Source organism: Pelobates fuscus, chromosome 2 (genome assembly GCF_036172605.1).
Source record: "Pelobates fuscus isolate aPelFus1 chromosome 2, aPelFus1.pri, whole genome shotgun sequence".
NCBI classification, from domain to species: Eukaryota; Metazoa; Chordata; class Amphibia; order Anura; family Pelobatidae; genus Pelobates; species Pelobates fuscus.
In genome coordinates, this window is record NC_086318.1 from 244,554,228 (window position 1) to 244,580,019 (window position 25,792).

A 25,792-nucleotide genomic window follows, 5' to 3' on the forward strand; every position below is an offset into this window, starting at 1 on the left:
AGTTACACAAATCACACCTTTTCCTCTCTGTGCCGTCTCTCTTGCTCTTCCAGCCTCTGCACCTCAGCAAGCTCAGCGTTACGAAGCTCTTCAAAGGCACATTGTTGCTCTCTCAGCGTTGCCAGTTCCTCTTCTTCCATTACTTCCAGGAGAGCCTGCTCAATTGTCTTCCCAATCAAAACCTCCAGCATTGGCTTTACCTCAAGGTCAAAGTCAAAAAGCTGTAAACAGAAGCACAGACAAACCAGCTTAGAATTATGTGAACAAAAAGCCAATGATTTTAGTCTGGGGATGAAGTGGGATAGTTAAAGTGCAACTCTCCCATCCACACTAGGATGTCATGTTATGTGGGGAGGAAAACAATGGTTAATTTAGGTTGCTTTACCATTTAACATTTCCCTAATTATTTGAGTGAATAACTATGTATTGGAATTATAAAACCATCAGGTTTTTATTTTTTATTTTACAGTACTTGGTTTAATGTTGCTATTGTTGTGTCATTGTGCATAGCAAATTTTAGACAGTGTTATACAGGTTATGCAGGTAATACAGATATTTATGGAAACATCAATAGTTTGCCATGCTTCCTCCATGGCATGGGGTCACTAGCCAGGTGTTGGAAAAAGGTTAGTAAAGCTTTTATTTTTTATTTTAAGGCACATGGTGGAGGTTCTTAATACAAGTGTTTGAATCTCAGGCTTAATTTTTTAGTGGGTATCTAAGTACGGTAGTGTACAGCAGAACATTTCAGGTCTGAGACTCCTCTTTTCTTTTTTTTGTATATGGATGACTTTTTCTTTTTTACAGTTCCCCTCACTTTTGGGTTGATCATCTCTGGTGGAAGACTGGATAGAAATCTCAATTTTTCACAAAAAATTAACCCTCAGTGGTAGCATTTTTGTTTTCTCAAAAGCTTTATAGAAGCAGCAGTATTCATGCATAATTACACAACATGAAAATATCACACAGAATATACAGTGTAGTTAAGTCCAATATCCTAAAGGGACACTACAGTCTCCAGAAAAACTACAACTTATTGTATTTGTTCTGTGAGTATAATCAGTCCATTCAGGCTTTTTGAAGTAAACACTGTATTTTTAGAGAGAAAAAAAAAACAGTGTTTACATTACAGCCTAGGGATACCTCCAGTGGCCACTCCTCAAATGGCTACTAGAGGTGCTTCCTGGGGGCAGTGCAGCACCCTCTGCATGTAGTCACTGAACTTTCCTCATAGAGATGCATTGATTCACTTCGTCTCTATGAGGAGATGCTGATTGGCCAGGGCTGTGTTTGGATGTGCTGGCTCTGCAGAGGTAGATATTGCCCATGTATGGTAAAGGTAAGGCAATGACAAAAGCAGAATGTTAGAAAGAAGAAAGGTGCGACAAGAGAGAAGGAAAATGGGGGGGCGGAGCCTGACAGCCGAGCAGAGCGGTCGCACTACAGACGAGCTCCTGGATCGAAAGCCTGAAAAACGATTAAAACAATAGCAATTATCTACATATAGCCAGCATTTCAGCCCCAACAACAGAGATATTCAATGGAAAAACCGCTAATTCGAGATCCCGAGCAACTATGGCAGCCACGTCCAGAGGACAGACCCGAGGCCTACCTGCGGCCTACTCAGACGGCATGGTGGAGACGGCCAATCCCCCAGCTGACTGGGACCAGCTGCACAGGGGGCCTGCTTGGAGCATCTACTCCCCCCCCCCCTGCCGGTGGGGGTTATCCCGACAACAAAAACAAGTAACAAAAAGCAGAGACACCAATCCCTGTGCCCCGATGCCGCCTTGACAGCGACACCTAAAATGGCGGAAGCCATGCGGGCCCAAGCACCCGAGCCCTGCCTACTCCCGCTATCGGTTAGGATAGACCGGCTTTTGGCGGCCTTCTGGGCCAATATGGACAGCCGCAAGGGCGCTCCGGAGGGGGTCCCATCGTCATCGGGCCCAAGAGACTCCACAACGAAACCCGCAATACAGACTCGAACGCTGAGGGGGACATAAAAAGCAGGGGGGCGGAGGCGAGGAGCCTGATGCAAGCCCCAGCACTCCAACTCTCGACCACGGGTGAGTAGCCCAAAGCCTCAACAGGGGCTCACCCCAGAACTCCCCACGCAGCGTTCCCCCCATAATCACAAGCGGCAACAAAGGGCACTACGAACAGCGGGCAATCACTCACCCCAGCAGCCGTTGCTCACCCCTCGGAGGCAGCCAGCAGCTCAGCCAGAGGACAGAGTCATAAGATGCAGTAAAGTAGAGCGGACGGCGAAGCCACGACCCCCTCAAGCATCCATCGCAATAGGGGTGACCCTGCTCTATCCGCACAGTCCAGCAACCCGGCGCCAGAGGGACCCGATCAGTCAATGTACCACAACGTGGCAACACAGACACCCGCAGCAGAGATGCCCTCAGCCCCAACGAGGCATAGGGTGAACCACACAGGACTTAGCAGGACGCTGGTTTCCTAACCGGGAGACCCCTCAAGCACCCTAGATGATCACTGAGGCACAATTTTCTACCTGCAGGCAAACCCAAAGAGGGACTTACACCTGGGAGACCCCAGGGGACTATAATATAGTATTGGTTCACTGGGATTCTGTTTATTTGGTTGCCATAATACTATTAGGCTCAACATCACACAGCTTATAATGTTAATTGTGATGAAACCTGTTCCCAGTGGTTTAATACAAAGTAAACCTAATTTTGTGTTTAAAACGGATAGCGATGTTACTCTACGTTCAGGTAGAACAGCAATGTTACCATATGTGATAGGCAAGATTCAGCAATGTTACCCTATGTGATAGGCAAGATTCAGCAATGTTACCATATGTGATAGGCAAGATTCAGCAATGTTACCCTATGTGATAGGCAAGATTCAGCAATGTTAACCGTTATTCCATGCCTTCTAGCCTATATACATGCAGCACAACTTACTTATACATTATATATTAAGCAGCTACTGTCACACTATAAACATGATTCACAAATATATATGCCTAATCTACTAGACATAGCGACAACCCATAACATATAAAATGAAGCAGACAGTATATATCAATGTTAATGGTTATTGTAATTGAGTGTGTATCTGCTGATATATTCTTCTTTTTCTTCCTTTCTGTGATGCTCTCATATTGCTTCAATAAAACAAAGAATGACAAAAGAGAGAAGGAAGGAAAATGGGGGTTGGGAGGGTGAGGAACGGGCAAGAGAAAAAAAAAGGGGTGGGCGGGAAGCTAACCACTTGTCAATGAGCACCCATGGGGAATGAAAACAGCTAATTAACTCTTAGACATCTGCACATATCTAGCTCACCCATGAGGACAGCCATTGCGTCCAGTGGAACCACACAGTGTTGTATCGCTGCAAGGTTCCTCTGGCATAGTTTATCTATAGATTAAATGTCTTCCATTCTGGCTATCCAATCTCTGGTCAGAACTCTGGTATGAGATTGTGGGCAGAATTTACCAAGAACGGGAGTACTGACCTGCGGTAAGATCTAATAGGTATACACGTTTGTATTCCTGACACTAGTGTTCCTTTAAGGGACTGAGACTGAGCATTAGCAATGAAATGGCATATCTTTCACATAATGAGTTTCTCAGCCAGAATTCATCCATAGGTAGGACAACAATATCTACTCCATCAGTCACAACCCACTGCTTAAAGGTGACTTTATCGGGAAGTGTCATCTTCGTTGGACTCTACAAGAATATGCAGTAAGGCCTCTACACCGGGACACTGGTAATGCTTGCCTAACATGTCGTCTTAGCAGTTTATTTTACAGACTTAAAGTTCTGATGTTGTGTGCAGACACAGACAGTGTGTTCCTAATGCTTCTGCCAGCACACAGCATTTGGCTGTTTGCTGGATCAGCTCACAAAACTTTAAAATTAATTTTTAAACATCACATACAATTAATTTAGGTTACTTAAAACTAAAAGCTTTTATCTAAATATCAAATATACCAATATCAAATGTAGTAACATTTCAGACCTCATTGACAAACATACGCTACTGTATGTCAATCAAACATATATGTAAAATACTGTTAATTTTTATGAATTGTTTTTCTTATTTTAAATCTGTTCATTTTTGAAATTGCATGAATAAAGTAGGCTATTCCCCAGATTTGTACGACCTTAGCTGGGTCACCTGTGGAATCTCAAATTCAAAACTCAAAGAAAGTTTCAGGTTCCTATCTGTTCCCATCTGTTCCCCAACCAGAGATATACAACCAAAAGTGAGGGGACATGTTAAAAGAAACTGCACTCACCCACATAAAAATAAAATAGGAGAAGTCTCAAACCTTGTTATTCATGTACACTATACTTACCTTGGTACCCATTAACAAAAAATTAGGACTGAGACTCAAACCCTTCCCATTATAAGTTGAGCCAAAAAGTTGAACTTTCACAGATCTTGAGTATAATATTAGTACTTAAGTTCCAAGTGTAAGGAACACGAATGTGTAAAATTTAAATGTACATTGTAATGTAATGTGCTCTAGAGATCAGTTTTTGGTCCAAGGAGTAAGGACCATCCTGAGCTGAGATATTGGGGTTATTGTGTGTGATGGTAGTCACCATCACCAGGAGTTTCAGACAAACACTTTATGTAGGACACTGGATTACTCCGATGTCTAAGTCACTCTGTGCCCATTGTAGGTGCAGGGTGAATGATAATGTAACGGTATGTTTATTGTTAAATGTTTTTTTCTGTTCTCCTGTTCTGCTGATGCTTGCTACCAACTAGGTGGATTTGACTGTGAAGTTTGTATAGTGCCATCTGTTGGTAGCAACTGTTGTGTGCACTACCTGAATAGCTAGACTTGGTAATTTGCATAGACCCTGGATTTTTGTTACATCCCTCCCAAGATTAATGCAGCAATTCTCTTTTGGCAATTAAACTACAATAGTTATGCTATTTAGGGTGTACTTTTAACAATTCACTAATTCACTTTAGCATAAAATGTTCACAATGTTAATTTGTTATGACCTGGGTGGAATTTAGGTGTATGCTCATGTGTTGTTGAACTGGAACTCGTGTTGAACTGAAAGCTTTTGAAGCCTTAAGGCATATTATAAGCAATAGAAGTATATTTTCTATTTAGAGATACATTACTTCTCCTTCCAGAATCTGGGTAGCAACATCAGCACCAGTTTTTGCAGGTATGAAGAGAGGTGTGGGAGGTCTGTCCAAAAAGGCATCTGTTTGGCATTCCATGTCCTTTTCCTCAATCCGATCACTGAGTTCTTCTAAGTATAACTCTGGGAAGGATTACAACAAAGATAAGATGAACTAAAAAAAATACACTGTGCTGTCATTCAATTGATCTCTTCAGTAGAAATATTTCTAGAAGTATAGAAAGTCAAAAAACTAACAGCATATAAAGAAACATACTGCTTACTTATCTCGCAGTATACATAAGTCCTATACATGGTTAAAAACAAGCTAATCTGCTTTATTAACACTGCAATTTTATCATAACTGTATCTTCTACCACTATTTGTTCTGGGTTCTTCTTTCATGCAGAGGACATTAAGGCGTTGGATGGTTTAGCACAATATGATCATGAGTGGTGATCACATTTCCATTTAAAACTAATGTGTTTTAAATAGTCTAAGATATAAAATCAGAATATTCGTGTGAGTGTTGATTTCTTCTCATAATAGTTTTAACAGAATCTAGCACCCAGTTTTGTGAATATGTATTCAACATGCATTTGTTAAAAAAAACTAAGCTGAAACTGAAAATAAATACATTAACAATAAGCATAGTTTCCCCATCTTGCCGCATACCAGTTTGTACATCAATGTGTTTGCGGCCCTCTACAGGCTCTGGTGATCTGGCTCTCAGCAATTCCTTGGCTCGTTTCTTTGCCAAAGCTCGTCGATGGGATTCTTGCTGTCTCTGAAGCTCCACAGGGTCTGGTTGTGCAGACTGAAGGAGGTAAAATATAATGTGTAGGAGTATATAAAATGTATAAATATAAAAAGAAGTATTTTTTAACAGTAATAAGGCTTTCACAGGACTGATTTAATTTTAATTTTTTTTTTGGCAGAGTTAATTTCTAGAGCTGGAGATTACATTATGAGATAATAAAATGTAACATTACCTACTAAAAAATGCAGCACTAGCGTGACCATCTGTAATTTCATTCCTGCACTCCTATTTTAAAACCCCTCCCTCCAGTCCTTCAATTCGAGCAAACTTTGAAACAGAATGCTGCGCCTTAAAACCCTTTTGTTATACCTCATACGTGCGCCATTCTGGCAACAGCGAGTCGATTGGCTCACAATTTTACAGCACTCATATGTTTCAGAAATGACACCACCGAGTCCAATCCTGAATTAACCGGTATTTAATTCATTCAAAGCACCTGAAAGTGTTTTGATCACAAGTCTAGTCTGCACTATATATGGATTTTTCCCACAATTAGAATATTATTTTAAAGTATCACTAACGGATTGAGCTGAGGTACGGAGTCTTCTACACTAACTTCTACATTAATTAGTAACGATTAATATGCGACTAATATTGCTACATTTTAATTAACAGTGTTGCACTATGTATTTTAGGTTTTATTTTTGGAAAGTTTAAAGGACCACTGTCTTCTGCACAGCCAGTAGAGGTGCTTCCACTGCTACAACCGAGTCAGGCTTGCTTATGTGACATTCAATATCTTTATGCATTGCATGAGGATGTCGAATGACAGTTGCCCGACATTCACTTCTCATCACCACTGATTCTCTATGAGAAGCATGAGATTGGACAAGAAGACAAAGAAGAGACTGTCTGTGAGACATCACTGGAGTGGGAGGTGGCACGAGGGGAGTCTCGGCACTGAAAAAAGGGCAAGTCAAACACTGTTTTAGAATTTCATTTAGGGTGGCCTCTAATTAAATTAGGGAGAACACTACATCATTAGGATAACATGTTTGTGAAATATCAGAAAAAGAGCAATGTAACTATGTTAGCCCAAGAAAGGCAGATTTCCTTATCTCTAAACAGAGTCCATTAGTGCTATTTAAGCATACATTTCATGAAATGTCAAAATCTAACCAAGAATAGCAACTGGGTGAGTAATAGACAAAACACAATCAAAACCAAACCTTTTTACACCCAACTGCAAGACATATGTTTACTGTGTTATTTTGGATTTTACTGGTGATTTATTAAACCATTTTGTTACTAAACTTGTAACCTATGTGTTTTTTTTATTTTTTTATTAAAGTGAACATGTCATGACAGGCATAGGTTTTTTTTTATCATGTATCTTTGCTCGTGTTATACAATTAAGTATTTCTTCAATGGCAACGTTTACATTAAAGAGTTAAGACTGCCTCTAGTGACAGTCTCATGTGAAATGATGCTGAACATCCTCACGCTTTGTCACACTTTTCACGGTATTCCTAGCGCTATAGTGTGCCTTTATTACTATTAAAAGCTTGTATTTATTTATATTTACTTCCATTAACCTTAACTTCTGCCGAGAGCAGTTTTCAGTGGGTGTTGCATTTGCCGTAAAAGATACCTCTCCTGCATACCCCTTGGCTTTATGGTTTGTAAATAATATGGTTTGTAAATAAAACATATCTGTTCTCGTTCTCTCTCTCTATTCTCAAATTGCCTATCCAAAACTGCTGCAATAATTAATTATGGCTTTTTCTTTTCACATTGCTGATGTTGGCTGCTCTCATGCAGAGCCTGCCCCTCCTTCCCCTTACAGGCATTGCTTTCCCTTAAATGAAAGCAAGTAGGAGAGATGCCCAGAGGTGGTTTTCCCTAATAACAGATATGCAAGTACAGCCTTTCTTTTTTTATCTCTGTGCCGATCATCATAGGCTGTGTGACTAACAGGAGGGGGGAAAGCTGCTTTTTAATCTCTGAATCTAGATTTTGTTGGCAGTTCTCCCAGTAGAACATATAGCAATCTGACTACCATTAAAGATTAAAAGGGTTAATCACTAATGTGAGAATTTAAAATGAATGTCAAATTTAAGGTCAAAATAGTAAAACTGGAAAAATTCCCCAAGTCAACTATATTTTCCATTCAGCTATGTCATTAATTTTGAAATTCACCTTGAATTCTCTCTTTTTAACGTGTTTTGCTTAAAAGAGTAATACCAACTGCCTCCTTGTGGTCAAAAATAATAATACTATAGACTAGAGCAAGTCCAAAATGCTGTTAGTTGGAACAGTATGATATTAGCTATAATATAAAATGTAGCTAGTGATTCAACCTACTCTATAGTAGGAGAAGCCTGGATGCAGCTATTCATGGTGGTATTAAAAACAAATAATAAAGGAATTATTTCTTTTTTTTCCTATGCTCATGTTTTTATTTGGTTTTATGTAGTTATAATGATAAACCTGTTTAGTTCATATTTTACATGGGTAAATTGTAAAATAATGAGCCATGGGAACAGTCAGGTCCACCTTCAGTTACAATGTTCAAAGCAAAGAGTTAAAATACAGTTAATACAATATAGAATCGTTCTGCTTACCACAGGTAAAATATGCTGAGCATAGGTATTGCCACGTACCACCCTTCGGTCATACATAATATTACCATAACTGTAGGTTTCGTTGTTTCTGGAGGAAAAGAAAAATAGATTACATGAATTTCAGTGGTCAATCGTAACCATGATAATCATCTCCACTTTATCATTTAAATCTCCATTAAATTGTTTGGATATTAATTTGGATCTGACACATTTCCAAACTATCCTCTTAGGTGGAGCATATAGATCTGATTTTCAGTGTAACCTTTTATATGTGCCTATACTGGTGTTACAGTACCTGCTCACTCCTGCCTTATTACCTGGTCCCAGGTCAATTGGCATCCTTACCCTGTATTGCCTCTGCCTGGCAGAAATTGTGATGCTGTGTCACAGATATATTTATGACAGTGCACCTGTGCGTCAAAATAATAACACAAGTTTAGTGGCGTTGCCATGTTAACAATGCTCACATATGTTTTGGGAGTACAAGAATGACGGCATCAATCCCACTATACCTACATAAGTCCATTGTGATAGATCACCAATGCCCAGTTCTCGTCTGTGCAGTGCCCAATAGTGCATTCCTTGCTCGTGTGATATTTTGGTCTTGACTATCCTGTTCTCTGGCATCCCCGACTTGGCTGTTTAATAATTATCTGTACCTCTTGTGTCCTTGTCCTTTGGCTAATATCTGGACAATATTTTCTTGTCTGTTTTCGCGTTAAACCTGGCCATCCTAAGAACCAGTAATATGCCCCCTATAGGTTAAGTGTTGGTTCAAGCTATATATGTTGATTTACCTCTATATAACACTTGGTTCTTTAAAGGCTTCTTCATGTTAGATATACAATAAACATCACAGAGTAGATAAGATCCAAGTAAAATAGTGCTTAGTAATTCTAAAATAGTGAAAACCATAATGCTTGTGGCAGTAAATATAATGAATCCACAAACCTAAAATGCAACCGAGTTTAAGGATTACTTTCCATCAATTTTCACTTCAAACTGGAGCTGTACCAGTTTAGTGCATGTATCAAAATATATGCAAAATACATAAATAAATCTAGTAAAATCAACAGAGGTACTACTACCCTCTTAGTTTTCAAATTGTTTTCAAAGTTGATATGAATTAAACTATTCACTACTACTTCTTACACCAACCAAAACAGTTGTATTTATTAACCCCTTCAGGATGGAGTCAATAGTGCACGTTCTGATCAAAACAAAACGTAAACAAAAACTGGAATTTGCGCTATATGTCTGTTCACCCGTAGTTCCCCTCTTTCATATTATATGCACCCACACTTATTATATATCATTTTGTTCAGGAGAAACAGGGCTTTAATTTATCATTAACTATTCATATATGGAACATAATTCATTATGAATAAAATAAAAACAAAATGTGAGAAAATAAGAATTTTTTTTAAATTTGTATTTCCGTCTGCCATTTTAGCTGTGAATGTCATAATACTGTTAGGTTTTACTGCACAAAAATGCACATATTTGTAATCAGCGATGTCTCACGAGTACAACAGTATCCCCCATTAACAGGTTTTATGGTGTTTTGGAAAGTTACAGGGTCAAATATAGAACGTTCCATTTTCAAATAGAAATTTGCCAGATTGGTAATGTTACCTTTGAGCCGGTGTGGTAGCCCAGGATTGAGAATTACCCCCATAATGGCATACCATTTGAAAAAGTAGACAACCAAAGATATTGCAAGTGGGGTATGTCCAGTCTTTTTTAGTAGCCACTTAGTCACAAACACTGGCCAAGGTTAGCGTTCATATTTGTTTTTGTGTTAAAAAAGCAAAAAACGAATATTTGGCCAGTGTTTGTGACTAAGTGGCTACTAAGAAAGACTGGACATACCCCACTTGCAATACCTTGGGTTGTCTACTTTTGCAAATGGTATGCCATCATGGGGGTAATTCTCATTCCTGGGCTACCATACGCTCTCAAAGGCAACATAACCAATCTGGCAAATTTCAATGTCAAAAAAATGAAATGCAAGCCTTATAATATTTTAGACAGTCCCCCTGCTGGCAGATCCACAGCCAGCTATAGGGGGTCATGTGATCGCTCTTTGAGAGCGATCACATGGCCCCCGGGGGCCTGATTTGCCGTGGGGGGGCTGCCTGGGCTGTGAGGCAGTCCTCCCGAAGCGGAGCGCCGGGAAGGTAAGTATCCCGGGCGCTCCAGGGCTTAAAGCCGTTACGGCGTTCTATGCCGTCGCAACGGCTTTAAAGCCCACTAAATGCGTGACGGCATAGAACGTCGGGCGGGAAGGGGTTAAAATGCTATTTTTGGTTGTATTAATCCTTGCTAGCATGGCCCCCTTATGCACAGTAATTGCATTAGCCAAGCCAGAACCCAGAACAGGCTACTAATGAAATGCCGGTTGTGGCGTTACACCTCCAGCAGCATAGTGTTTCTCAGTGGAATGCCGCACATTCAAACATCAAGCAGCATGACCAATTATTGAAGTGGGGGGGCGGAGCCTGACCGCTGGACAGATCAGACGTGTCCCGTCTTAGCTCTGGCATCTGGGCCAGTAATTCGGAGCCAACTCCTTGCCATCAGCAGCCACCATTCCAAATCGAAGCTCAATATACTCACAAGATGAGGGCGCACACGGTGATACCGCTTCTGACCCGGTACGCACTGGAGTAACCCGAACAAGGTCTGGGGCCTACCCGAGTTTGAGCCGGGGTGACACGGGCGCTCGCCCGGTTCTCCGAATGGCGTCCTGCTGTCCCCTCCCTCCCCCCTTTGGACCGGTGGGGGATATCCCGGTCCCCACGGGCGACCAATGCTGACAAATGCCTGGCCCCAGCACAAACTAAACCGCAGACTAAGGCCCGGATGGCGCACACCAAAATGGCGGACACCACGCAGCCACAAGGGCAGGCAGAGAGTGAACCATCAATGAACGTCCATACACCCAAACGGCAGAACAGACATACAAACTTTACAAGCCCCCGAGGCACGCCAGCTACCCTCTCCAAGCGGCTACAAGCACCGGCAATGACACACAGGCGGAGAGACAAAGGGCGGGAAACGTGGAGGTCCCCCCGGGCACTTCAATTGCACAGTGCACACACAGTCACAAATTGAGCCCATTCAAATTCAAGTCAACCGTGGGATTACCCCTGACACACCAGCTACAGGTGCTGAAGATCCGACGCTACAGAAGGAGACCCCATGCCAGGATCATCGATAATCCCTACACAAGACAGAAAGCGGCCCTCACCGGCGGTTCGCGGCTGCGGGTCCCCAGGACAATCCAGGGCCCTGAGGAGGGCTTACCAGAACGCCTACAGCCCCCTATGCCCGCCACCACCAAGCCTAGGCATCGGCTAACCCTGGATACTATACCCAGGATTTGTGGGCTGATTCATCTTTGCAGTAGCGGAAATCACAGAATGCACTCACAGCCCCACACACCCATTGACTTACCTGACAACCGAGCAACATCATTAGTACCCAGAGAGCATCTAACGCACATACCACAACACAGCGCTTGACGGACTCACGACACCACAGACGATCATATTACACACAGGCCATGACAACCCCCACGACTACTGATATGGACCACAGACCTATCTAGGGTAGTACCGGCAGACCAGACACACTAACATACACACCACGCGTTGGCACCCGTGGCAGACTAAGATAAAGAACAACCGTACAGCCAAAACGACACAATAGAGACCAAACATTCACGCGACCATAGCCTGTAACCATTTACCACTATGAGGTACAAACACTAGTGAAGCTGTGTTTAATTCAAACTAAGCTTGTTATAATATGCTCCTATTGCTAGATCTGCCAATACACTTGGTGAATAATGTTGGAGCACTGCATATCTACATGTTATAATAATAATAATAATAATAATAATAATATAAAAATGTGCAGATCTTCTGTATGCCATATATGACCATGTCTGATGATAATATGCCTGTGACTGCTATTGTGGCAACACGGCTAGCATGTAATATCTTAATATCTTGCACGCAAAAATAAAGAATTTAAAAAAAAAAAATTAAAAAAAATTATTGAAGTGGCCAGGGTGATTGGATTCACTTGTTACAAAAAGACAGATTGCATTGAAAATAATCACAAAATTCAAACGTTTTACAAAAATTACATTGATGCATGTAGAAATAAAATGATTAAACACACCAACCCTCCATGAGGAAAGAAAATGCAATCTGTCAAATATTTGCATCCTGAGAATTTTTGTATTGCGCTACAATTGTTTGTAATATTTGTAAATAATGAGATTCAATGTAATAGCTGGTCACGTGTACCAGGAAAATTGACAGGTTAAAAAAATGTTTTAGACAAAATTTGTTTGAGCAACTTATTATTTGATATCTTTGAAACAATTCTATACTCATCTTATTTTGAAAGCTAGAGAAGATACAAAATATGTTTCCCAAATAACAATTACAAACTGTAAATGCTAATCTTTTGCGAATTGAATTTTAGAGACAAAATGACAATTTGACTCTAGATGTCCAATATATTCATAGGCATCCTTCCCACAGAGTCAATAGCAAATAAAAAGCACTAAATCTAATTTGCCCACTTAACAGGAAGGAACACTCCAGGCACCAAAACAACTTCATCTAAATTAAGCTGTTATGATGCCAGGAGGCCCCTGGAGACAGTCTTACCTTGAGGGGTTGACCCCAAAGTTGCCTCCAGTGGTAATATCCACTCCTCCTCTGGTGGCATCCAGCCTCTGAATTTTCAGATATAGAAGGCATGCATATGCATGGAGGCACTGAATGTTCCCCATAAAAATGCATTGATTCACAGTACAAATCAAACAAATAGAGGCTATGCAAAATGTTGCTATGTGCACAAACAAAGTGCTACCAAAACTTATTGAAGGACAGAATAATAAACAGACGTTTCGGGTACAACCCTTTTTCAATGCACCATGTCCCTCCTTCAGATTCAGTGCATCTCTATGAGGACATGCTGATGGGCGCAGGTCGATGTTTTGCCAGGCATTTGCAATAGCCTACAAATACTTTCTTATGGGATGGTGTAATTTGTAAAGATAATGTTCATTAACACTAAATACATCATTGATATCATGACGTTAGACTATAAAAATAACATTTACTGTCATTACAAGCCATTGAGAAAGTCTCCAGTGAGAGATGAAGCCTGTTTGGTTGCCAAGGTATTAGAGAAAGCAGAACTTATGGTGGACGCTTAGCCTGGGAAAGAGAGCCTGCAGTGGATGTGAGTCTTGGACCTCCGCTCAACACAGTCCACAACAGAGGTATTAGGCACCTTTGGAACAGCAAAGAAAAACCTGCGCTCTATTCTTTACCTGCGCTCTATTCTTAATCCCTATGTATTGTTAAACAAATGTTTTTTTTAGTTACCTCCAATGGCCATGATAGGAAGAGCCCAACTGCCAACGGCAAGGCAGACCCCCCTAGGTGGGTCCTAACTCTAACCATTCGCCTTGCTTCCTTGGGCCTCTGGCAAAAATCTCTAATGAGAAAGGTTTTTGTTTTTTATATACACCCCTATATATCATTAACCCTTAATAGGGAACACATTTGGAAAAGCAATATTGTAAGCATATATTTAATTTATAATACAGCTTGTTTTTTGTACTTTTAACATGTGAAGATTGTACTCATTGTGATGCCCAGTGCGAATACAATAACTTTGCAAGGTAATCTCCATGTGCAAGACCAGGGATGTGTGTACCGCGAGGCAAACGAGGCATTTGCCTTGGGCGGAAAAAAACGCCACCCCCAAGTGCCCAAGCAAATACCTTGTTTTATGGCTGGCCACCTTTCAGCTCCCCTGGGGCAGGCGTCATATTCAGACTCCCGGCATCACTCTGCGGTGCGCAAGGGAGCTGAGCAGAGAGAGCTCAGGGGAAAGTGCTCTTTCGCTGCCCGCCTGCCTGCACGTCTGGCCGCCTCCCTGCCCAGCAGCCCCACCTAGCTATCCAAAAAGTAAGGAGGCTGGGGGATTTCAATAATAATAAAAAAATAATAATAATTGTGAGTGTGGGGAAATGTGTGTGTGTGTCAGTGAATGTGAGTGAGTGTGTGTCAGTGAATGTGAGTGAGTGTGTGTGTGTCAGTGAATGTGAGTGAGTGTGTGTGTTTCAGTGAATGTGAGTGAGTGTGTGTGTTTCAGTGAATGTGAGTGAGTGTGTGTGTGTCAGTGAATGTGAGTGAGTGTGTGTGTTTCAGTGAATGTGAGTGAGTGTGTGTGTTTCAGTGAATGTGAGTGAGTGTGTGTGTTTCAGTGAATGTGAGTGAGTGTGTGTGTTTCAGTGAATGTGAGTGAGTGTGTGTGTTTCAGTGAATGTGAGTGAGTGTGTGTGTTTCAGTGTGGGCATGTTTGGTACTGCAGGTAAAAAGAAGAAATGCTAACAAGCTCAAATTTATGTTATTTCTTTAACCCCTTAAGGACCAAGCTTCTGGAATAAAAGGGAATCATGACATGTCACACATGTCATGTGTCCTTAAGGGGTTAAAAAAGAAATCTCTTCCTGCCAGGTCCAAAGCAACCAAAGCCCCAGCAACAAGTGAAATTAAATAACACATATTATCTGACTGGCTTATATTTTTGTCACATGTTAGCAGGTTTTAAGAAGTAAAATAATTAAGTGTTTAGGTTAAATAGCAGATATAGTGACTGATGGTATCAGACGATAAGGATATCGGCTATACCTCACTGACTATGCCTAACAAGGTTGAAACGATTGTCTGGGGATACTGTATCTATCATACAGAGAGAGGCAGTCTTCATTTTGGATCTGTTCTGCCCTTTTGGGTGGGATCAGTCTGATATGCAAATGGCCTGGTTATTTTTGTAATAGCACAAGATGAGTGAAACCAGCTTGAGATCTGAGTGGGGACCCACCAAATGGCAGGCTATTTGGGCTGTTGTCCGTTCTCAGTACTCTCTTGCACCTTTGTTTTTTTTTTGCACTGACAAGGGTTTCCAAGTAGATACAATTTTTCTGCACTACTGACCAGGTATATAGCTTGTCATGATGTAAGCTAACTCAAAATTGCCCTGAAGACCTAATCATGGGGGCAATTAGTGTCAGGATCGGGACAGGGATCCAACACGCAGAGTACAAACAGTAGCCAGATACGTATACCGGACCTTAGAATGGCCGGACTAACGTAAGTAGTACAGTATAGAATGGTCAAAGACAAGCCGAGGTCGAGGGTAACAGAAGACAGGTAAGCGAGAGACAAGCCGAATCAAGGGTAACAGAGATAAGCAGAGTAAGGTAAACAAGCCGGGTCAAAACCAAAAGGGATAATAGAATACACAAGCACTGAGTGACTAGAACAAGCTAGAACCACGACAGGGCAATGAGCTAATGAAAGAAGCTCTGTTAAATACCCTGTTCAGAGCAGTAACCACGCCTCCAAGGCGTCCTGATTGGTCCTGCAGCCATTGACTGACAGGTTGTTCCGGGGGAGTGTCCTGATGACTACTTCCTGCCTAGATGCTGTAAAAGGCAGTCACTCCCTCGCGGCCGGCCTAGCATGACCGGATAGACCGCGGGGAAGGGAGCCATCAGACCGTCTGGATGGAGGAACAGCTAAGTCTCTACCTCTTTCGGAGGTAGAGACCACAGGTACCCTGACAGTACCCCCCCTCTCAGATACGCCCACCGGGCGGAATGAACCGGGACGAGATGGGAAGCGAGAGTGATACGCCCTGCGGAGACGGGGAGCATGAACATCCTCCTGAGGTACCCAACTCCTCTCCTCAGGACCATATCCCTTCCAATCAACCAGATATTGTACTCTCCCCCGGGAGATTCGAGAATCAATAATAGAGTTAACCTCATACTCCTCCTGACCCTCCACCTGAACGGGGCGAGGAGGGGCTATTGTGGAGGAAAATCTGTTACATATGAGTGGTTTCAGCAATGAAACGTGAAACGAGTTCGGGATGCGTAAGGTATTAGGAAGAGCTAAACGATACGCAACTGGATTGATACGGGCCAGCACCCTGTAGGGTCCAATATAACGAGGAGCGAACTTCATGGAGGGCACTTTTAAACGGATGTTCCTCGTGCTCAGCCATACCCTATCACCTGGAACAAAGACCGGAGCCGCCCTTCTACGTTTATCAGCGTGTTTCTTGACCAACGTAGAGTTGTGCACAAGGATTTGTCGAGTTTGATCCCACAACTTCCTCAAATTGGCAACATGAACATCAACCGACGGCACCCCCTGGGAAGGGGAATCCGAAGGAAGAATAGACGGATGAAAACCATAATTCATGAAGAAGGGGCTTGAATGAGTAGAATCGCAAACGAGATTGTTGTGTGCAAACTCCGCCCAAGGAATCAAACCGACCCAATCATCCTGGTGTTCAGAAACAAAGCATCGTAAATATTGTTCAATTTTCTGGTTGGTACGTTCAGCAGCTCCGTTAGACTGAGGATGATAGGCAGAAGAAAAGTTTAATTTAATACCAAGTTGAGAGCAGAAGGACCTCCAAAAGCGGGAAACAAATTGGGAGCCTCTGTCCGATACAATTTGAGAGGGTATCCCATGTAGGCGAAAAATCTCCTTAGCGAATATCTCTGCCAATTCGGGAGAAGACGGGAGTTTAGGCAGGGGAATGAAGTGGGCCATCTTAGTAAACCTGTCAACCACGGTGAGGATAACAGTCTGTCTTTTAGAGATAGGTAGATCGACAATAAAGTCCATGGCCAAACAGGACCATGGTTTTTCTGGAACCTCCAAGGGTTGCAGGAATCCACATGGAAGCGTATGGGGTTGTTTGGTTTTAGTACAAACTTCACATGCAGCGATGAACTCCTCAATATCCCTCCGTAAAGCAGGCCACCAGAAGTCCTTAGAGATCAACGCGTAAGTTTTGCGAATACCAGGATGTCCCGCCATCTTGCTATTATGTAAACACTGTAAAAGTTCCAGTTGAAGAGCAGGAGGAACGAAATGACGGCCCGCAGGAGTCTGTTTAGGTGCTAGATGTTGCAACTTAATGATCTCGGCCAGTAATGGAGAATGAATCCTGAGATTCGTATTAGCAATGATATTGCATTTCGGAACTATAGAAGAAAGAACTGGTTCAGGTACAGTAGAAGGTTCATATTGGCGAGATAATGCATCGGCTTTAGAGTTTTTAGAACCAGGTCTGTAAGTCAGTACATAATTGAAGTGAGTCAGGAATAAGGACCAACGAGCTTGTCTAGAGGATAAGCGCTTAGCCTCCCCAATATAGGACAAGTTTTTGTGGTCCGTCAAAATCGTAATAGGGTGTAGGGTCCCCTCCAACAAATGTCTCCACTCCTTTAAGGCTTTAATGACTGCTAACAGTTCCCTTTCCCCGATGTCATATCTGCTCTCAGGCCCAGAAAATTTCTTAGAGAAGAAACCACAAGGGTGTAACGGTTTATCCACCCCTAACCTTTGAGACAGAACAGCCCCAACTGCTGTCTCAGAGGCATCGACCTCGAGCAAGAAAGGCAGAGTCGTATCAGGATGGACTAGAATGGGAGCCGAGGCAAAAAGTTCCTTGAGAGTCTTGAAAGCACCCAGAGCTTCCTTAGACCAGAACTTAGTATCAGCCCCTTGTTTGGTCATATTGGTAATAGGCGCAATGATAGAGGAGTATCCTTTAATGAAGCGCCTATAGTAGTTGGAAAAACCAATAAACCTTTGGATAGCCTTGAGTCCTTTGGGCAAGGGCCAGTCTAAAATAGATTGAAGTTTTACAGGATCCATTTTAAAACCCTCCCCAGAAATCACGTATCCAAGAAAGTCTACCTGAGACTGATCAAAACTGCACTTCTCCAATTTGCAATAAAGACCATGTTGCAGCAGCTTGTGTAATACCTTTCTGACCTGTCTATGGTGAGTCTCAATCTCCTTAGAGTGTATTAGTATGTCGTCCAGGTAAACAATAACACAATCATGCTGAAACTCCCTAAGTACCTCATTAATCAAATCTTGAAATACTGCAGGAGCATTGCATAGTCCAAATGGCATAACAGTGTATTCGTAATGGCCATACCGGGTATTGAATGCCGTCATCCACTCGTGACCTTGCTGGATTCTCACCAAATTGTAAGCCCCTCTGAGATCTAACTTGGTGAAGATTTTGGAGCCCTTAAGACGATCAAATAACTCGGTAATCAGTGGGATAGGATAGGCATTTCTGACAGTTATTTTATTCAAGCCTCGGTAATCGATACAAGGTCTCAGCGTGCCATCCTTCTTCTTAATGAAAAAGAACCCAGCCCCGGCCGGAGAAGAAGACCTCCTGATGAATCCCTTTTCTAAATTCTCCCGAATATACTCCTCTAGAACCGAGTTTTCCTGAACAGACAAAGGATATACATGGCCCCTCGGAGGCATAGTGCCGGGTAGAAGCTTAATCTTACAGTCAAATGACCTGTGTGGAGGCAAAGAATCGGCATTCTTCTTGTCAAACACTGCCCTTAAGTCTAGGTAAAGGTCTGGTATTTGTCTTTCTGTGGACTGAGTAGGATTCTCCGGTATGTTAATATTAGCTAATGGAGAAACCTTGCACAAACACCGATCCTGGCAGCCCTGGCCCCACGAGAGTATCTCTCCTAACTCCCAATCGATAATAGGGTTATGTTTTTTCAACCATGGGTACCCCAGAACTATGGGAACGGAAGGAGACGAAATGAGCAAAAGAGATAAATTCTCCACGTGTAGGATACCCACATTTAAATTAATGGGTATGGTCTCACGAAAGATAACAGGGTCTAGTAGTGGTCTACCATCTATGGCCTCAACGGCCAAAGGTGTCTCCCTTAGCTGGGATGGGAAATTGTTCTTACTAGCAAAGGCTTGGTCGATAAAATTCTCAGCAGCACCGGAATCTATCAATGCCATAGCCCTTACTACTTCCTTCCCCCAAGTTAAGGAAACTGGTAGCAGAAGCCTGTGATCTTTATACTCAGGAGTAGAGGACAAAATAGAAACACCCAAGGCCTGTCCTCTAGAGAGACTTAGGTGCGAGCGTTTCCCGGGCGGTTAGAACAGTTCGAGAGTAAATGACCCTTAGCTCCACAATACATACACAAACCCTCTCTTCTCCTGTGCTGTCTTTCCTCCTCAGAGAGGCGGGTATACCCTATCTGCATAGGTTCAGTAAGCAAAGATATCGTGGAGTCAGGACTTGGAACAGCGGGAGCTAACCTAAAAGAAGGTCTCAGGTTCCTCTCTCGAGTGTTCTGTCTCTCTCTTAGACGTTCATCTATACGAGAGATGAACGAAATTAAATCCTCTAAATTCTCAGGGAGTTCTCTGGTAGCAACCTCATCAAGGATTACATCAGATAGGCCATTCAAAAATACATCCATATACGCCTGCTCATTCCACTTGATTTCTGCCGCCAGAGACCTGAACTCTAGTGCATAATCCACCAGTGTTTGGTTCTCCTGTCTCAGGCGCAACAGTAATCTGGCTGCATTAACCTTTCTACCTGGAGGGTCAAATGTTCTTCTAAAAGCAGCTACAAATGCGTTATAGTTATAAACTAATGGATTATCGTTCTCCCATAGTGGGTTGGCCCATCTCAGAGCTTTCTCAATGAGTAGGGTGATAATAAATCCTACTTTTGCCCTATCTGTAGGATAAGAGCGAGGTTGCAATTCAAAGTGGATACTAATTTGGGTTAAAAAACCACGACACTTCTCAGGAGCCCCACCATAGCGTACTGGGGGGGTAATGTGAGAAGAAGCACCCACTGTGGCTACCTCTAGACCTGAACCGACAGGAGAAACAGGGGTATTACGTATCTCCTCTGGTGGGTTATTGGCACAAGCTAATAGAGCCTGTAGAGCAAGCGTCATCTGATCCATTCTGTGATCCATGGCTTCAAACCTAGGATCAGGAGCAGCCAGCTGACTGTTTGTACTTGCAGGATCCATTGGCCCTGTCGTAATGTCAGGATCGGGACAGGGATCCAACACGCAGAGTACAAACAGTAGCCAGATACGTATACCGGACCTTAGAATGGCCGGACTAACGTAAGTAGTACAGTATAGAATGGTCAAAGACAAGCCGAGGTCGAGGGTAACAGAAGACAGGTAAGCGAGAGACAAGCCGAATCAAGGGTAACAGAGATAAGCAGAGTAAGGTAAACAAGCCGGGTCAAAACCAAAAGGGATAATAGAATACACAAGCACTGAGTGACTAGAACAAGCTAGAACCACGACAGGGCAATGAGCTAATGAAAGAAGCTCTGTTAAATACCCTGTTCAGAGCAGTAACCACGCCTCCAAGGCGTCCTGATTGGTCCTGCAGCCATTGACTGACAGGTTGTTCCGGGGGAGTGTCCTGATGACTACTTCCTGCCTAGATGCTGTAAAAGGCAGTCACTCCCTCGCGGCCGGCCTAGCATGACCGGATAGACCGCGGGGAAGGGAGCCATCAGACCGTCTGGATGGAGGAACAGCTAAGTCTCTACCTCTTTCGGAGGTAGAGACCACAGGTACCCTGACAATTAGGTCCTGCATTCACTTATGCATGCCTAAGTTGGCAGATAATGCAGTTATATTATTAGAAGACACACAGAGTAGACAATATGCTGTTATGGGCAGACGACCTGCATTTCTCTAGCTACTCTGCACTAGAAATCTTATTTAGCTCAATCTATAATTTGATGAACTACAGAAATATGATACTCACACTGGTAGTTCAAGTGTCCTATATTTCTTGCGGTTTTGCACAACCCGAGGATGGCTGGAGTAAGTGTAGGTACTGCTCCCCATTTCTTTATTGCTAAGCAACTCAGTTGCCATGATGGTATGCTTGATTGAGCCTCCCCAAGCACTGAAATCGGGATGAATTGTTCAACCTACTGCTGCAAAGAAAAAGAAAAAAAGTGTCACTAAATGGTTTAGCCATATTAGTTAATCAATGCAGAAAACCAAGGTGATTTTGAAATGGACCCAAAAGAGTGGGAAAAGAAAATTAAAATATTGCCTGACTAAATCAGACTCTATTGTGAGTCTAAGGGGTTTATTCATTAAACAAGGAAATGTGGAGAACAAATGAACTGCACATTTTTCTTTATTTTGAAGGTGCATGTCGACATATCATGAGTTACAGTGACATAAGTAAAAGATGCATACATATTTAGAGGTATCACATAACTTGTCTAGTGGAACTGCACACAATTTTTAATTTTTTTACTTGTTGCGTTACAAGAACTGGTAAAAGTGTAAGCGGGTACTCCAAGGCTTATGGCCCCTTTAGGAGTGTAGCCAACATGCAAGATCACATCCATAGAGGTTAAGACTTAATGTTTAAGCTGTTGTTGCAAATTGAGGTAAAGTAAATTAAAGGACCACTATAGTGCCAGGAAAACAAACTCGTTTTGCTGGCACTATAGTGTCCAGAGGGTGCCCCCACCCTCATGGACCCCCTCCCACCGGGCTGAAGTTGTAGGAAGGGGTTCCCTCGGCACCGGGGACTCTCCTCCTCCGTCATCGGCTGAATGCGCATGCGTGGCAAGACCCGCACGCGCATTCAGCCAGTCCATAGGAAAGCATTCTCAATGCTTTCCTATGGACGCTGGTGTCTTCTCACTGTGATTTTCAATGAGACAGCCACTAGAGCCTGGATTAACCCATATGTAAACATAGCAGTTTCTCTGAAACTGCTATGTTTACAGCAGGCAGGGTTAATCCTAGATGGACCTGTCACCCAGACCAAATCATTAAGCTGAAGTGGTCTGGGTGCCTATAGTGGTCCTTTAAAGGTAATAACAGGAGGTAAAGAAGGGGAGACTCTACTAGTGCAACAGTGAGCCACTTCAGTAGATATACATCACTTTAGGGAACATGGGGCGAGCATAGGCCACCTGTAGTTGTGCGGTTCGAGTTATCAAAGCCGTTTGGGCCACCCCATGCGCCTGTGAAACATTGAACCGCCAGTTGCACTATGTAAAACACATCACTATTAACTGAGAGTATGCTGCAAGTATTGTAGGTGCCCCCAACCAAGGAGGGAACGGATGGGGGAGTTGGGGGGCTCCTACATATTAATGTGGTTCTGCGCCACCATCACTAAGTCTGGTCATGGCACAAGCCAAGGTCGAGTGAAGAAGGACCACAGGACCCCAGATAAAATGAGAGACAAATATTATATTATATAATATTAAAAAAATCATAACATAACAATATTCTGCTGAGGCTGTGTCCGGTCTGACCGGCGTGGGGGATTATAAGTGAAGTCTCCTTCAGGGAGCTGGATCCGTGCTCACCAGAGGTCGAGGGGTGAACAGTAGCGCCGTGGCAGGATCTCCAATCTGGGATGGGCCTTTCATGGCCCTGGTCATAGGCAGTTCCGGGAGTCCCAATGAAGTGAGGATTGCGGGTATATCTGCTTACAACGTGGCTCTGTGGGTAGTCCCATTGAGTGAGCGTTAGGACCCATGGCGACCCCCAGCGATATTGTATGCGCTGTTCTCATATGGCTGGTAAGGTGGTACATTTTCCGCCAGTGCAGCGTGTCTCTTGTTAAGTCCTGAAAGAAGAGCAATTGGGCATTATCAAACACCAGTGGTGTCTTGCCTCTCACCGCCTGCCAACATTATGGTAGTTTTGTCTTGCGACGTGGCACAGCACAGAATAACATTCCGAGCTTCTGTGGATGGAGAGTTGGGCCCTGCCAGTAAGCGGCATGTGTTCTCCAGAAATATTTTCCGGGCAGCTGACGGAGAAAGGATGGCGGTCATTAGTCTCCTGAGGAAGTGTGGCAGTTCAGCTGATGCGATCGCTGCAGGTACACCGTGGAGCTTAATGTGGTTGCGGCGCAAGCGATCCCTTTGGGTGAACACCTGTACCGCTAGCGCCTGGAGGGCTGCTTGTAATGTGTGCAGTGTGTCCGTGAGGTGAGACACACCGCTGTTTAATTTGAGAATATTCTCCTCCACGGCGCTTACCCTTTCAGTGGTTTGACAAACATCTGCCTTAACCCCTTAAGGACCAAAACTTCTGGAATAAAAGGGAATCATGACATGTCACATGTCATGTGTCCTTAAGGGGTTAAGGGTGCCGATATATCCGTGGCAAATAAGTCTTGGTGTTCTTTCATCCATTGTTGGAGGTCATGTTTTGTGGCAAAGGTATGATACCCTGTGTCTTTAAGGGCTGGGAGCATGGTGTTTTCTTCCTAGTGGGCTAGTGGTGTAGGCCGTGTCGGAGCAGGTGAGGCCTCTGCAGCGGCCACCTTGGATGGTGCCTGTTGCTGCAACAGCACTCCAATATCTGGCTGTTCAGCTGAAGAGCCCTGCTGCAACTTCTGTGTGCGGCGCCTCATTGTTGCGGTGTCTTTAGGTTTCGAGGTCATCATACACCCGATAGCCTCCGAGGAGAGTCTCCAGGTTGTGGATGGCCAGCGGGAGGTAGGCCCTGCTTTTGCGTTTGACTTTCCTGGACTTTGGGAGTTGAAAGAAGGGCATCTATCTGCTCCTCTCAGTGCCCCGGGTTGTTGTGTGGTCTTAATCTGACCGGATGGTGGAAGGTTTACGAGATATCAGCGGATTATGTTTATCGAGGTTGGCAGCTGACCTAGATGACGTCCGTTCAGCTTCAGTCCCACACCCCGCTTCCTGAACTGCAAATGTAATGACAAATAGCCAATCTGGAAATATACAATGTATAATTCTGTGATGGAAGCTCTCGTGCCACTGACTCTTGGAGAGGCTTTGAGGTCAGCTACCTGCCCACAGACTATGGTTATGGTCACTGTGTTCAGTGTCAAGGGAATTATAGGGGACATGTTACATGTTGTGCCTCCAGGACTGCGAGGGCACAGGAGGGAACCTATTGTGTTGGGTTGGGCTAACTTAATGAAGTCCCCAAACAAAGAAGCACCAGGGAGGGACAATTGTACTGTGTATAGCATGGTATAGAGAATTCCTTGCCCGGAGATTCAACACATCTCTGCATACATAGCTGAGTTGAGTGCAGTAAAGATTATTCAACCCCCCACCTTCAGTCTCAACTAATGTGTGGGGAAAAGTTAAACTCACTGCTTTATAGGAGAAAAGGTCTGCAGAGCTATAACTGCTTCAGCCTAGTCTGGTGGAAGTGCTCCAGAGTCCCCCGGCAGCAGCGTGGAAGCTGAATTGAAAGAGGCACTCAGTTTGAGCACAGGAACTCAGTCAAAACCTCCAAAGACTTTTAAAGGGACACTATAAACATTTCATGTCATGTCATTGAACTGGTTATAGTGCCTGTTTTTATCAGGTACTGTCCTTCCATTTAATGTTAAAAATAGTTACCATTTACCATTAAAAATAGTTTAACACTGAATGTAAGCAGGGCACCAGGGAACCACAGATACTATAACCACTTCAAAACCATGAAGCAGTTACAGTGCCCATAGTGCCCCTTTAACCACTGAATGTTCTGAAAGTTATTTTTAAAACAAGAAATATAACCTAAAAGAACAATCCAGCACAAATACACTTCAATGGTGATAGTTTGACAAAATATATATTAAGCTTCACCTTAGCTTGCACACATTAGAATACTTCAGTGCTATGCATTGAACATGTACATGGTTATTCACTACATTGTATTATTCAGAATATCAGTTTTAGGCCAAAATAGTTACCTGGAATTCACATTTTAGTCATAAACCCTGCCTGACACTAAATAACTAAAGAACTTCCAATAATATTTATATGATAATTAATTACCAGGCTACAGGTTCTGAATCAAACCATGGCATGCCAGAGTCATTTAGCTCCTACAGATATATCTGCACTGCATTAAATACAGTGCATGTGCCATGAGCATGCCATCAGTGAACTCAGTGTAGATCTGCTGCACACATTTCCCATAGCTGACAGTACAGTCTTAGCAGCAGCTGTCAGTGTTGTAATATGTGACACCCACCACCCCATACCCGTATCTCGGATTATAACCCTCCAGTCTTACAGTGAGGTCTGCCAGGGTCTCTCAGCTTCCTATACACCGCTCCCACGATCTCCAAGTTTGCTTTACACACTGAGCATCGAGCGGTTGCCAAGCTACCATGCACTTCCTTAGCAACCGCTTCACTGCTCAGTCAGTGTTTTTTTTCTTTTTTTTTTTTTTTCTTTTCTTATAGCAAATCTTTATCGACACATTATTTGCCAACAACATGCTACACGTGCTGCACTTTCCTCATTTGTACTTTGGTAAAAACGCATTACTAATTATATGATGAAAGGTTCTTGTATCCCTGGGAGGGG

General features: G+C 43.1%; 1 protein-coding gene across 1 annotated transcript in view; it reads right to left on the reverse strand.

Annotated features, from left to right (window-relative positions):
• RSPH3 (radial spoke head 3) overlaps nucleotides 1-25,580 on the reverse strand; it is a 38,676-nt gene extending 13,096 nt beyond the window's left edge. Inside the window, exons 1-6 of the mRNA XM_063443306.1 lie at nucleotides 25,497-25,580; nucleotides 21,232-21,406; nucleotides 8,513-8,600; nucleotides 5,804-5,945; nucleotides 5,127-5,272; nucleotides 18-221 (exon numbers count right to left, since the gene is read on the reverse strand). Coding sequence (XP_063299376.1) covers nucleotides 18-221; nucleotides 5,127-5,272; nucleotides 5,804-5,945; nucleotides 8,513-8,600; nucleotides 21,232-21,344 — 693 coding nt within the window. The 5' untranslated portion in view covers nucleotides 21,345-21,406; nucleotides 25,497-25,580. The remainder of the gene's footprint in view (nucleotides 1-17; nucleotides 222-5,126; nucleotides 5,273-5,803; nucleotides 5,946-8,512; nucleotides 8,601-21,231; nucleotides 21,407-25,496) is intronic.
• Between the last annotated feature and the right edge of the window lie 212 nt (nucleotides 25,581-25,792).